The sequence below is a fragment of the Hippoglossus hippoglossus genome, chromosome 3, assembly GCF_009819705.1.
Source record: "Hippoglossus hippoglossus isolate fHipHip1 chromosome 3, fHipHip1.pri, whole genome shotgun sequence".
Taxonomy (NCBI): Eukaryota; Metazoa; Chordata; class Actinopteri; order Pleuronectiformes; family Pleuronectidae; genus Hippoglossus; species Hippoglossus hippoglossus.
Window position 1 is genome coordinate 6,878,742 of NC_047153.1, and position 13,842 is coordinate 6,892,583.

Consider the following 13,842-nt stretch of genomic DNA (forward strand, 5'->3'; position numbering starts at 1 on the left):
CAATGATAATAACAACACCAACAACAATAAAGTTAATAATAATAACAACAATAATAATAATCTGGAGTTACAGTATATCTAACAGGTAAATAAAACAGAGATGTTATTAATGGGAAAGGGTTTATATTAAAATGTATTTTTGTTTCAGGGCTGTGATCTTAGTCGGTGGATACAGAAATCCCAGAGAGTGACACAGGACTCCCTGCAAACCATAATGTAAACATACTCCACCACAGGTAAAAGTCCTGCACTGAACCTGTAACTCAAGTAAAATTATGAGGAAAATATACAGTGAAGTAAAAATACTCAATGTACAAAAATGCTTCCAGTAACTGTTACATTATTAATACATATTTAGATTATAAATCACATGCATTCAATTTTCTGCAGCATTTGACTGCTGTATAGTTGGTTGAAGTGCAGCTAGTTTTAAATCTCGCATGATGCTGCAAGTATAACTAATGGAGTTCACATGTTCTCCACATGTGCTTCATATTGTTTTATTCTATAATAAACAGAGGGAACCAGAACCTATCACACATTTGTTTTCTCACCACTTGTTTCCTTTGATTGTGGATGCAAATAAACAACAAGTATAAATCCAGCATTGATTTTATTACCAGTCACTGCTCAGCATCTAAACTGTCTGCACTCGTCAGTGTGGCACTAAATTCCTCCTATTAAATGATTTCTCTGACGTCCCTCATCAATCATTTATAACGTTAAATAAAGTAAAAAGAGTTTCCTCAAAGTTGCACGTCCACACTGAAGACAAGAGTTCAGGCTGGAGTAGAGCTTCTCCTCCAAGAATGAGACAAACGCATCATATCAGCAGCTCTGAGAGGCAGCGGGCACATTTTGATTGGTTCCACAGAGGTTTTTATTCCCCTCTTCTCTGGAAACTTATGTTTCATACATCAAGGTCAGTTTACTTTTGATGTGGAGTTAAACTCAGCCTGTGAGAACTGTATGATGGTTTGTGGCTGTGGAGGAAGCCACAAAAACGCAAATGACCTGTCGGAAATGTCAGAAAGTAGAAGCTTCAAGTTTAGGGCCAAACAAAAGGATGCTGTGACCGACTGAAATTCAAGACATGTCAGACTCTGCTCGCTGAATTTAACTCATCGCTGTAAATCTTTCAAGTTTAAACTGAATGAAATAAAATTGACAGGTTTGCTTCATACAACCCACATTAAAGCCAACTTTCCGATGATATAATAAACACTTTATGTGTACTTTGGTTATGTGTGGTTTACTTTTGTCAGGATTTAAACTTTAGTACTTATGGTCTTTTATTTGATGTGACTGTAAAGCTGCAGAACACAAAACAAAAGCAGGACTGAGGATAATGACGTCATGTCCTTTGTACGTTGTTTCTTTTTTACAGTTTACAATAACATGGTGACTTCTATATGAAAATTCCAACCTTTTTAGACACAGACACACTGACTTTTCATTTTCACAGAAAAACTAAAGAGAAATAGATTTATCTGCAAAATATTACAATGAGGCAAAAAGACAAGCAAAACAACCACAAAGACAACAAGCCAAACAAAGACAAAAAGATGAAAAAACAAAACAAATATAAAAAGATGAAAAAATCAAACAAACACATAAAGATGAAAAAACACCACAAAGTGAAGGAAAACCACCAAAGAAGAAACACAAAACAAACACAAAGATGTCAAACAACTACAAATAAATACAGAATGAGTACAGATGCAAAACAGCCACAAAAAGATGCAAAATGACGACAAAGAAAGGAAAAAACTTGGAAAATCAAATATACATTAAATAATTAAATCAGAAAACTCAATTTATTTTTTAGATGTGATGACCACAGTTTTCCTGAAATTATTTTGTAGATACCCTGAATAAAATGAGAGGTTTCTCCTTAAAGAATTTAAATCTTCAAACTAATTTGACACCACTGCTTTCAATCATCTGTAAATATCATTAGAAAAACACTCAGGAGATTTAGGTATAAGACTAAGTACTGGTTAAGCCAGTAGGTGGCGCCCTATCACTTCAAATAAAGCTGGATCTCAAATAACATGGAATGAATCGTCAGCTCCAGATTCTCCTCAGTGTTTTGTTCTATATAAACTTCAGCCTGTTTGTTCCTAAGCAATGAAACAATTTAATGTAAAGATTTCAAACTTTACACAGGACATAAAATCACTTTTACACCAAAACACACTTGGCTTCGTGCACAATGATCAAAAATCATGAAACAAGTTAAAAGATAAAACATCTCTGTTACTGTTCAGTGTGTAGATCCAGTGTTAGTGTCAGTTTGTTTACATGCACTCAACAACTCAGGAGGCTGAAGCAAGATGGATGTGTTCTTCTGTTACAGCACAATGTTGTGATATTTAATATATGAATACACAAATTAGTCAGATCCCTTCACGTGTCTTACATTCAATTTTAAATGGTTAACTTGATAATTTTGGTTATCGTTCTACACTCAGTATCCCATAATGAGAGAGATACATTAACACAAAAAAGTTATTTTCCACAATGTAAATCATTGAACGAGAAAAGTACGTCTCACGAAATGTTTGGTCATATAACCCGACCAGAACACACACTGTGTATAACAACATGTTGTGTGTGGGAGGGTTTGTGTCTAATCATATGAAATGATTTACAAGGTAAGAAAGTATATGTGATATATTTAGTTTATTGTTTTGTTTTGATTATTGTTAAAAATTTGAGTCCCATCAGCACCATCTCTCTAATTCATATTGTTTGTTAATGTTCAATCACTTATTAAATATAAAACATCAGTGTACAGTGTGAAGTGTGGTAATGAGACACATGCATATTTTCTCATGTTTGCATGTAGTTTATTATCAGGGTGTCACGTACAGCACCTGCACTCTGGAGCAATGTGGGAACACTTTTTGGATAAACTCTTTGAATCCTACTTTAAATTTTAAATTTGCACCATTATGAAGCGATAATGAAATAATTTATCATGTCAGTAGTCAGCAGCTTTCAGGCCCAATGTCGTTAAACTCACCACGGACTCTAGTTTTCTTGATAGATGTAGAAAAGCCTAAGATCACATTGGTTAGGAAATATTTCTTTCCACTTTTCGTCATAGAGATATGACTGAACAGGCCTGCTGGGCAAACGCCTGGGGATCGAAGAGTTGTGACAACAGCAAAAAAAAAACACACGACAAAGTGACGTAGAACAACTACAAAAAGATGCAGAAACAAAAAAAATGACCACAAATGGATGCAAAACTATAAAAGACACACAAAGCTGTCAGAGAAAGATGCAAAGTCAACACTAGAGACACAAAATAACTAAAAGATTCAAAACAGATAAAAAATACATACAAAAGACAAAGACGATAAAGAGACATGAGGCTATAAAATGAATAAAACCACCACAAAAAGGCAACAGATGCAAAATGACTTTTAAAAAATGTGCAAAATTGTCACAGATAAACATAAAGCAAACACAAATACACACGAAACGACCTCAAAGAGGTGCAGAGCGTCAGGAGAGACGAGCCCCAGTAGATCACATGGTAAAGAGCCAACTGTCAACCAGTAAGCAGACTGTGTGCTGGGAGTCAACCCGTCTCCATCCCCTGTCTCTCCTATCACTATCCTGACACCAGCTGATAAAGCAGCTAGTCAGGAAGACTACAATAAAAACAGATGCAAAACACCTACAAAGAAACACAAGAGATTCAAAATAACAAAAAGTCACAAAAGAACCTTAAGAAAAACACACTCATGTAGTTGTGGGTCTTCCTCTATATGTCTGAGGAGGAGGAGGGTGTTACTTATCCCCATGGTCACATAATCCATCCCTGCCAGTCACCACACATCAACTTGAATCAGGTTTTGTGTTTGGATGTTAAACATTTAAATAAAAAAGCAGTAGAGCAGCCGATCGCTGCCTCAGGACTTCAGCTCGGCTCAGCCTCGACCTTGTTAGTATTCAAAGGGAACTGGTTTTGCCACAGAGGGCAATTACCTTCACAAAACATTAACATTCACTGTGCGTCAGTGACATTATGTGAGTATCTATCTCAGTACGAAGCATCCAGGGACCGAGGGCCGTGTAATCAATATCTATTAGTCCCTCCATCAGAAGAATTAGATTTCACTATTAGATCAGCCTGCTCCCCTGACTCCACGTCAAACATTATAAGTTGACTGGACATGTCATGCACCGATGTAGCCGCCTAATGAAAGAGATCATGTTGATCTCAAATACAATGAGAGGAAATATGATCCGTCTCAGAAGGAGTTGTTCTGTCCGGGAGCCAGCAGGTGTCAGGCTCACACCAGAGAGAGACACATTAAAGATATAAGGCAGAAAGTAGCTTTCACGTTTTATTCATATTGACATGGGTACATACATGAATGGTAAAATTATGTCGAGACTGTGAAACCAGGATTTATTTCTTTTAGAAGGACTCTTTGTATTTTTTTCTTTTTTTTTTTTTAAATAACAAACCAAATTCAACAAATGAGAGGAAAAGAAAAGCAGCTGTGTGAATGGCAATTAACGTGTATTTTATACAGAGTCTTAAAAAACACCATCAGATGATAGGAAAAAGTTTTGGTTTTGTCTGTTTGGACTCACAGAGGCGTGTGATGATAGAAAAAACCCTGAAACAGAGGAACCTATGTGATAAAATACTGTAAACTGTACATGGTACCTAGAAATGGCTCAAGACTTTTAATCATCACTTCAAAGTTCGTGTGAGACGCAGCTCGGTGACAGAAAGTGTTTTAACGTTTGATATCAAACCTGAACGGCTGCGGAAGTAAGTGCTCACAATAATGTGCTCCATTCAAACAAAAGCAATCCCTCTACTTTAAGAATTTGGTATCGGACGGCATGGTCAAATTCAGAAATGTTGCCCATTTAAAGTGCTTAACAACATACAAATCATCTAAACAATACATGAAAGCAAAGACAGATAAATAACACAGAGATGTAAAAACTCAACATGTTCAAACAAGCAACAAAAGCTAAATAAATGAGATACATCTTCAACTTAATATCACAAATATACAAGCCATTGCACATTGTCACGTGATATATATTTATGTATATGTATATTGTTTTTTTTTTCTTCTTTTCAGAATAGCTAAAGAGCAGACGGACAGAGAGGCTCCTTGGTGTCAGCGTCGCAGCCTCAGATCGACAATCCCTTGATTTCGCAACGTAAAATGAACTGAAGTAAATCCTGATCTCTTGTTTACTCAAGAGTTCAGTTGTTCTGAGGAGACGTCGCCGCCAGAATCTTCTGCGAGGCCTCGACGTCTTCGCTCAAGTGCTGAGATGAGTGGTGTGTCTGTACAGCAGGTGGGTAAATCCTGGGGTCACAGGTGAGAGGTGAACACATGAGAGCTCTCGAGGTGAATCTGTGTGTGTGGGTGTGGGTGTGTTTTCTTTTTTTTTTTTTGGCTGTGCTGGGGGGTCAGGTGCAGGGGTCGTGCCGGGCACTATGGAGGCAGCAGCGGGGGTTTGAAGGTGCAGGCTCCCGTGCACTGACGAGGGGTGAGCATCTTGCAGGAGAAATGGTGAAGGGCGTCGTGAGCTTCTGGGGAGGAACGGGTCCACCAGTGAGGACATGCACACACACACACACAGAACACCTTCACAATCTGTCGTCCAGCTAATCAGCTGTGAGATGTGAGCTGGGTTTTATTCTCCTGAGAGGTTGTCAAAGGATTGATTCACATTTTCTAAAGCGTCTTAAAGTAAAAACTCACACGTCCACATGTACTTTGTTTGGTTTTTGTGATTGATGCCATGACTGGATTCACCTGTTATGAGGCACTGGGGCACAGATTTGTTGTTGGGGCCCCTATGGAGCCCAATATGGAGATCTCATTATATCCATAACGCCCAGAAACCAGGAAGCAGTTAATGAATTTATTACTCATAAATAATTGATGGTTTATAAATAGTTATGTGCATTTTAAAGCATAAAAGCTCAATTTCCTTTAGTTTCCCATTTTTCTATGATAATAAATTCAACATGTTTAGGTGAAAAAATTAAGAAATTGATCATTTATTATTAGATTGATGATTTAATTGATGATTGACTATATAAAATTCAAAATTCAAAATTTTGAATGCAGCCTTACATTTCCTTTATGATGGGACAGCATTACACAGCCTCAAGAATTTAACGTCTCGACAAAATTAAAGAATTAAAGCAGATTCATGAAAACCCCTGATGAGACCAGGCCCAGGAGATGGAGGATGGAGAACCAGTCCTAGTTGCAGTCACACTTCAGCGGCGCACACATTTCTGACAAATTTGCAGTTAATCAAATGATGCAGACTCAAATTAAATGGAGTAAACCTGGAGGCCCCCGGGGATCTGGGGCCCCCGGGCGGTTGTGTGCTTTTGCCAAGTTGGCAGTCGAGTCCTGATTGTTCTTCTGATGATCTCAGTGATGAGGGAGAAAATCCTTCAAGAGCCCGAGTCACAGATTTTAAGCTTTTTTTGTTTAGTTTTTTCTTAAACGTGTTGGTTCATTAAACCGCTGCAGAAGATGACGTAGTTAGAAAGAGCAGCAGTCAGAGTTTTAACAGTGAAAACAATGAAGAAAACAACTGTAAATTACACTATTTATGTTTGTCTGTTGTCATGTGATTCATATACGTCGTGTTTTATTACTTTTTTTGAGGATATTTTAAGTTTATTTTCAATGTTTCCACTAAAGTGCAAATTGAAGTGTTTCCATGCTGAGCAACATTGGAATATTAGTAACGACAAAGGGAAAATTTGTAGAAGAAAAGATTAAGACTATTAAAAGAGCGGATTTCGTTTGTTAAAGCCTCAAATTATCTTGTCTTCTATTATATTATATTATATCTTAATTATTTAGCTAAATTTATTTGTTTTCTGCGTAGAATAAGAACTGTGGATTTCAATGGTAGGAAGAGGAGGAGCAATTAAAGTGACCGACAGGACTTTAAATATACATCTGGCAGTGTAAATATTGCTTTAAGTCTAAATGTGAACCAATCCTTTAATGGTGTCTCACTGTAAATATCCATCACAAGAGATTTTCAATTTAAAAAAAAGTAGCACTTGCATATTATTTATATTTGTAGGTTTTTAAATAAGTGTCATGTGTTCATGTTTCTTTTTGGAGCAGATCAATTTACCTTTTAGCTTCTGCTGTATTGCATAACGAGCCTTTCTCTCTTGGTCCAACTCGCTGCACAAAGTGTCTATTAAAAAAATAAAAATAAAACGGATACAATTTTTTTAAATTTTTTTTTTTTTTAAATTGGACAAAAAAGGAACAAAAGGAGAAAAGAAAGAAAACGTGAGCTGCTGTGTAGCATGTGAAGTGAAGGATAATGTAATGTATGCTGTTCGCCCCTATGGTATTTGGAGTGACCCCTCCGTGTACTTGAACCCTGTATTTAAACTACTGTAACATTAAACCAATCCTTTAACGGCTGGCATTAGTTGCTGTCTCGTGCATGTAACTGATACAGTGCCACATAATGGGCTGTCTTTTCAATTTTCCAGAGCATGATTTAGGAGAAAATAACCTTTGCATACAAAACAACGGGGTGTCAGGTTCACCTTTTGATATCTCACAATAAAAAAAAGAAAACGCATAATTCAACAGCAGGAGGAGAAAAAAGATACGGAGTTTACAGGAAAAAGGCTGCACACAAATGGTCAATATTTCAATATGCAAGTGTCACTTTTCCTTTTGCATGTTGGTTTCCGATTGATTGATGAGGCCTATGATATTCAAACGCTCATTTTGAATTGTATTTTCCCATAAAGAGCATTGATCTACATCCTCTTTACAGTCAGGATCTACGAAGGAGCAAAGTTTAGAGAGACACCAACCTCGAACAATCTGCAGCTGCTGGACCATTTCCTCTCTGTAGGACAGCTCACGCTTCATTTGATCCTGGAAATTATCTGAAGAACCGAAGGCCACGTCAGATGCAAACTCTGTGACATTGATGAATGCAAAGACACTCGTGGATTCTCAAGGACAAACAATGACCCAACTCTTCTTCTAGGATCCTGTGACTTTGACTCAGACTCACTTTGCTCCTACCTTTTAAATGCTGAAATTCTCTCTCCAACTTTTTCCTCAGCTCCACTTGCTCCACGAGCTGCTTCTGCAACTCCTCTGCAAAGAAATTTAAAAACATGTCAGTTAAAGAATCATAATTCCCCAAAACCCACTGAAACACTCCCCATCTGTCACACACACACACACACACACACACACACACACACACACACACACACACACACACACACACACACACACAGAGCTTATTAATAACCATCAGGGATGAGAATTAACCACCAAATATATGAAAAGCACCTTCTCTGTCCTCATCGGTTTGATTTGACCTATGATACATTTTGAATTTCTTGCGCACACGGATCCATGTCAGCAAAGCAAAGCGACTTCAGGTGCGTTTACATCCTGGATAACAAACCGTTTCCCTGCTTTGCTCTCGCTGGCTGCCACAGTAATTGCCATGCATTGCCTGGAGCCTGAGACGATAATAATGGAGTCCCAGGGTTTTTCCAAGCGTTGTAAAATAATTAGCTGCCGAGCCTCGGGGTTATGGCTCTGTTCCTTAAAATATTAATAGCCTCTAAACGATTTCCTCTTACAATAATAAGTCAAAACCCCCACATCTCGTGATTAAGTGGTTAACAACTATGGAAACACTTTAGGCCTTGAAAATGTAAATTCACTGTTTAGGTTTTGGCACGTCAGCTCTGGGCTTTTAGCGGATGAAAACGAACATGTACGTGAGGTATGAATATTCTTATTTTATCTTCAACAATTAATGATTTTACTCAGTTAAACGTTGTGTTTATATAAATCTAACATTTCTATTTAATTAGGTCATGATTAAATGTAATTTCTTACGTTTAAAAATAACAAACACATCGTATTTAAATGTGGTGCACGGGCCTGTTGGCGTCCAAATGAAAACGAAAACAGGAATAATTAATCACCTGCCTCCTTTTTTTTTGCTAATTCCGCTTTATTTGCTTTGGAAAACAGCCTCTTACCTTTCGCCATGTTCTCCAGATCTCTTTCATGCACGCTGATGTCGATGCGTAAAGCCCCATCGGCTGCGCGAAAAACAACAAAAACACGCAATTAAACCTGCAATTAAGTCATCTCCGTGAATACCATAATGTGAAAGAGGTCTGTGGACACACATGAGGAAAGCTAAAAGAGATCAAACTGGTATTTATTCTATATTTTAATTGGTAATTGGTCTGAATGTAATCATTTAAAAACCTTGTCTGCCCCTGTGCTCCTGATAGGCTGCTGCAGTGCGTTGGTTGTGTATCTCAGACACGTGATGAGCTCCTGCACCCAAAACAAGCGCAAAATATCTCTCAGACAAAACGCCTCAATTTGCGTCAGTGACCAATGAGATAAATTGGGGGTAAATAATTACCGTTGGATCTGCGCGGGCTGCTCGATTGTTTGGACCCAAAGGACGAAGGCTCCTTTTCCTTTTCATGAGCGTACACCTGCAAAAACCAAGCGCACACATGCGGCCCTTTAACAACGCGCAGCAATTACACGTCATTTGCTGCGGTTCTTCACTTAATTGGAGACCTCGGTTGTTCGGGAACAAAAACACGGAGCCTGCATGTGAGTGATTCCGACATGAAAACACTGGAACAGCCTGAAGTGGTCAAATATCTCATGTGTCTGAAGAGGAGGAGGGGAGCATGTTAATATGAATGCATCAAAAATAAATCAGGATAAATTAGGGTTTTATAGTTTAATTATCCTGATTCAAAGCTGCAGAAACATCAGTGTAAATTAAGATGGAGGCTGGTTGATGGATCAGAGGTAAACAGCGGCCTTGTTGCCTTGCGCAATGGCACCTCGGCAGGACAGAGACACTTTCTCCCATCACCAGGTTTCCTTATTAACCTCGACACACGTCCATCAAACACCTTTATCTTTTTTTAAATTCCACTTCACTTGATCTTGATTACATTTTGATCGACCCCCCTCCTCTCTTCTATAAACTCTCCATCATATTCTCCACCACTGCGACAATTCAACTTCCCCCACGGGGATCATTAAAGTTTCATTTAATCTAATCTTACTTCATGAAGAGGAGAGCCATTACGCATCTGCCTGTCCTCGTCTGATGACCCAGTGTGCGCGCTCTCCTCCGGTGATGCTGCTGATGCTGATGCTGATGCTGCTGATGCTCCGGGGCTGGAGGCGTCCGGCTGCTCCTGGCTCTCCTCAGCACCCGAGGAGACGCGCTCCGGCACAGGGGAGTCACGGTGGTCCCCTCCCGGTGAGATCCGGATGGGCTCATCCTCGTCCAGTCCCCGGTTGGACTCCACATCCACGTCCAGGTCGTCGTCGTCTTCGTCAACCACGCTGTCCCGGTCCGGGGATAGCGATCTGTAGCTGGAGCTCTCGCTGATAAAATCCGGGGACAAGTAGCCAGGACGCACGCTGTAGCTGTCCCGGTTGCTGTATAGTTTGGCGATGGTCTCCGCGTCTTTGCCCACGGGTCTGAAGGCCGACATGTAGCTGATCTTCCTCGGGGGGGTCTCGTCCCCGGATTTGTCCTCGTCGTTCCTGGTGGATGAGGACTGGGAGCTGGGGCAGCGCTCCCCGCCGTCCTGCTGGTGGTGGGGGTGGTGGGAGCTGGTGTCTTTGGGTGTGTTCGCTCCCCGGTCACTTTGGTCAGATAGGTCGAGCTCACCCTGCCGGACGCCGGGCAGCTCAGGGAGAGGTTTGGGTGGGGAGCCCGGGTACGGCGGCAGGGGGAGGCCGCCGGGTGTGGGCCAGAACATGGGGAAGGCAGGGTAGAGGGTGTCCTTTGCGCCAGGCCAGAACATCCCGGGCACAGTGGGTTTGTTCGGGTCAGGGACTCCATCACTCTTTTTCTGACACAGTCCGTAGCTGGGGAAGCCATAGGGGTGATGGGGGAACAGAGGCGGGGGGATTTTCTGGAGCATGCCGAAGCTCTTGCTGGGCACTGGGATGATCGGGTAGCTCCGTGCGCCGCTCGCCAGACTCAGGTTAGTGTTCCCCTGGTCCTCGTCGCACCGTAAAGTTTTGTGGGGGATCTCCGGGGAGCTGGTTCGGGCCAAGCTGGACGAGGCCTGTGATTTCATCGACGACATGGACGAGCCGCCCATGGGCAGAGTCCTCTTTCTGCTCCCCCCGTTGAACATGGCCTTTACATCCTCCCACGCGTGGTTAATGTCGTCAGAATGTTTTTTATCCGTCAGTTTCAAGTGGCGTCTCCACGAGTTGAAGTTGGCCGCGTCCGGCTGCAGGTACTTGGACTCCGGGGTGCGGTGCGAGTGGAAGATGAACTTGTTCGGGGAGAAATACATGTTGCAGAGGCTGCACTTGATGCACTTGGCTCTGGAGCTGTTGTACCTGGCGGGGATGAAGCTGCCTCTGCAGCCCCAGGCGCAGTCGTGACACACGTCAAATGCGAAGTTCTCCGGCAGCTTCGGGGGGCTGTGCGCCCCCAGGAAGGACTTGCAGAGCCGCTCGGCCTCCCGCTTGGTGATCATGCCGCAGCGCCGGGAGGAGATGGGCATGGCCCCGGCGCGCCGCAGCAGCTCCAGCTGGACCGGGGTGCACTGCACGCAGGTGATGCCCAAAGCCACCCGGCGGTTGTGGATCTCGTTGTAGCTGTAGTTTTTCAGCAGCGTGTTGGAAATCTGCGCCAGGCAGAGCCTCTCCTTCCCGTCAATGACTAGACACACGATGGGGACCCCGTACAAGGAGGTCTCGCTCACTTGGTTTGGCTTCAGGCTGCTGGAGAAGCTCGGTGCGTCCTGCTTGGACCTCGGGGAAGAGCTGGCGTCTCGTCCCGCGTCTCGAAGCTGTCCGGGCATCGACTCCATCCCTGGAAGCCTGCGAGTCAGAGAGGAGACTACAGTGAACCGGAGGAGAAATAACCTGTTCACTCCAACACGTTGCAATTAATCAGTTTGGGTGAATTAAAACTGCAACAAACAAAAAACACTGAAATAGAAAAATAAAAAATCTTAGTCATATTAGGGAAGAATGATGTTTTTATAAATCAGGTAAAAGGAAAATAAATTACTTATAATAAAGTAACAATTAATTAAAGGCTTTATTATAAAATATTATACAATTATATTACAGTTATAATAATATATAATTACAATTATAGTATTTAAAAATGTATTTTAATTTGGATGTTTATAGGGAATAATAATAATAATAATAATAATAATAATAATAATAATAATAATAAGGATAATAAGAATAATGATGATATTCTGATCCATTTTAAATAAAAGAATAATAACTAACGTCGGGCTGTGTTGCATGAGGTGACAGTGAGAAGTGAAATCAATCAGTCGTGTGGTTAATTATTTCTCGTCTCATTCCTCCGTGCGTCCCTCGGCCTCCTCGCTCAGGTTATCCAGGTTATCCAGGATCCTGAGCGGCGGCGGTGGATCCTCTGCTCCTCCTTATCCTCAAAATCAGCTCAGCACTTATGGGGCAACTGCTTAAGAGCCACATAAGATCCTTACGCGCGGATCAGGGCAGAAGGAAGATGCATCCTGAGCTGCAGCAATGCGCTTAGCGGAGAGGAAAAGAACAAGCGTAAGCTGCTTTCCCGATAATTACACAGATCCAGGCGTGCGTCTTCGCATTGTTAATAAAAGACCAGCCCTATATATAATTAAAGCTTCTGCGCAGATTAGCCGGAGCCAGTTGCTCGGAATTAGGTTGAAGCGGGCCTATCTCACATTCTCCTGCGCATACTTACTTTTTGCCTCCAGACACTTTACGCAGGCCGCGGAAATGCGCGTGAACAGCCCGCGGCCGCTGTATCGATTCTCCTTAAATGACTGACGTGAATAGGAACTATTTGAGATCAATTGATAGCCAGTGTTCGACATGCCTCTAGATGTGAGGCTAAATAAACACAACACAACGAACACAGCTCCTGGTTATTAATTATGAACAAAATACAACAAAAAAACATACCTTTCTCTGCGTAAAAGGCGACACGCTCCAGTGGGGTTCAGGAAGGAAAAATGGTGATAAATAGTGTGAAAATAGAGAAAATGTAAATTCAAGCCCAGTGAGTCCAGGAGGTGAAGACGAGGCGGTGACAGCAGAGACTCGGAGCTGGAGTCAGTTAATTTCAGTTTGTTTCAGCAGCAGCAGACAGGACCTCCATCCTGCAGGAGCCCGGGGAGGTAAATGGCGAGTAGAAACGGAGCACATGGCATCTCTCGCTCTCTCTCTCCCCCTCCCCTCTCTCTCTCTCTCTCACACACACACACACACACACACAAACACACACACTCACACACACACACACACACACACACACACACACACACACTAGAGACACACACACACCTCGCGTGCAGAGCTACTACACACCAGTTTTAATTTGCAAGTGCATCTTTTACGCACAAACGTGACCAGAAAAAAAAAAAAACATCACACCAAATTAGGGCCCTGCTGACCTCCAATTAAAAACTATTTATTATCACAGATAGGTTATAATTAACAGAAAAAGCATTATCAAATAATCAAACCAAAAAATCTGCAATCAAATAGTACAATCCTAATAATGAAAATCATCCTCACCCCCTCTCCTCCTCCTCCTGGACCCCCGTCAAGGATGGACCCTCTAGGGGGCCCCCGGACCCCACATTGGGAACCACCAGGCTATAACTGGCCTATATCACGCACAGTGTGTATGGAGGATTATTTCCACCGCAGCAGGAGCGAGCTGACAAACAGAGGCAGCACGAGTGGCACGATGGAGGGGAAGAAG

General features: G+C 41.7%; 1 protein-coding gene across 3 annotated transcripts; it reads right to left on the reverse strand.

Moving 5' to 3' along the window:
* Positions 1–4,354: 4,354 nt before the first annotated feature.
* On the reverse strand, positions 4,355–13,241 carry LOC117756054 (SKI family transcriptional corepressor 1 homolog-B-like). 3 transcript variants are annotated; one of them, XM_034576358.1, is made up of 8 exons: positions 13,038–13,241; positions 10,139–11,927; positions 9,472–9,547; positions 9,309–9,380; positions 9,074–9,136; positions 8,091–8,165; positions 7,874–7,948; positions 4,355–5,581 (listed from the first exon to the last, which is right to left on the reverse strand). In XM_034576358.1, the coding sequence occupies exons 2-8, from the start codon at positions 11,915–11,917 to the stop codon at positions 5,487–5,489; spliced, it is 2,235 nt and encodes a 744-aa protein (XP_034432249.1). In that variant the 5' UTR covers positions 11,918–11,927; positions 13,038–13,241; the 3' UTR covers positions 4,355–5,486. The 3 variants fall into 3 exon arrangements, with proteins under 3 accessions (XP_034432249.1, XP_034432240.1, XP_034432255.1); XM_034576349.1 differs by having other exon boundaries at positions 4,355–5,584; XM_034576364.1 differs by lacking the exons at positions 4,355–5,581; positions 9,074–9,136; positions 9,309–9,380 and adding an exon at positions 6,954–7,233.
* Between the last annotated feature and the right edge of the window lie 601 nt (positions 13,242–13,842).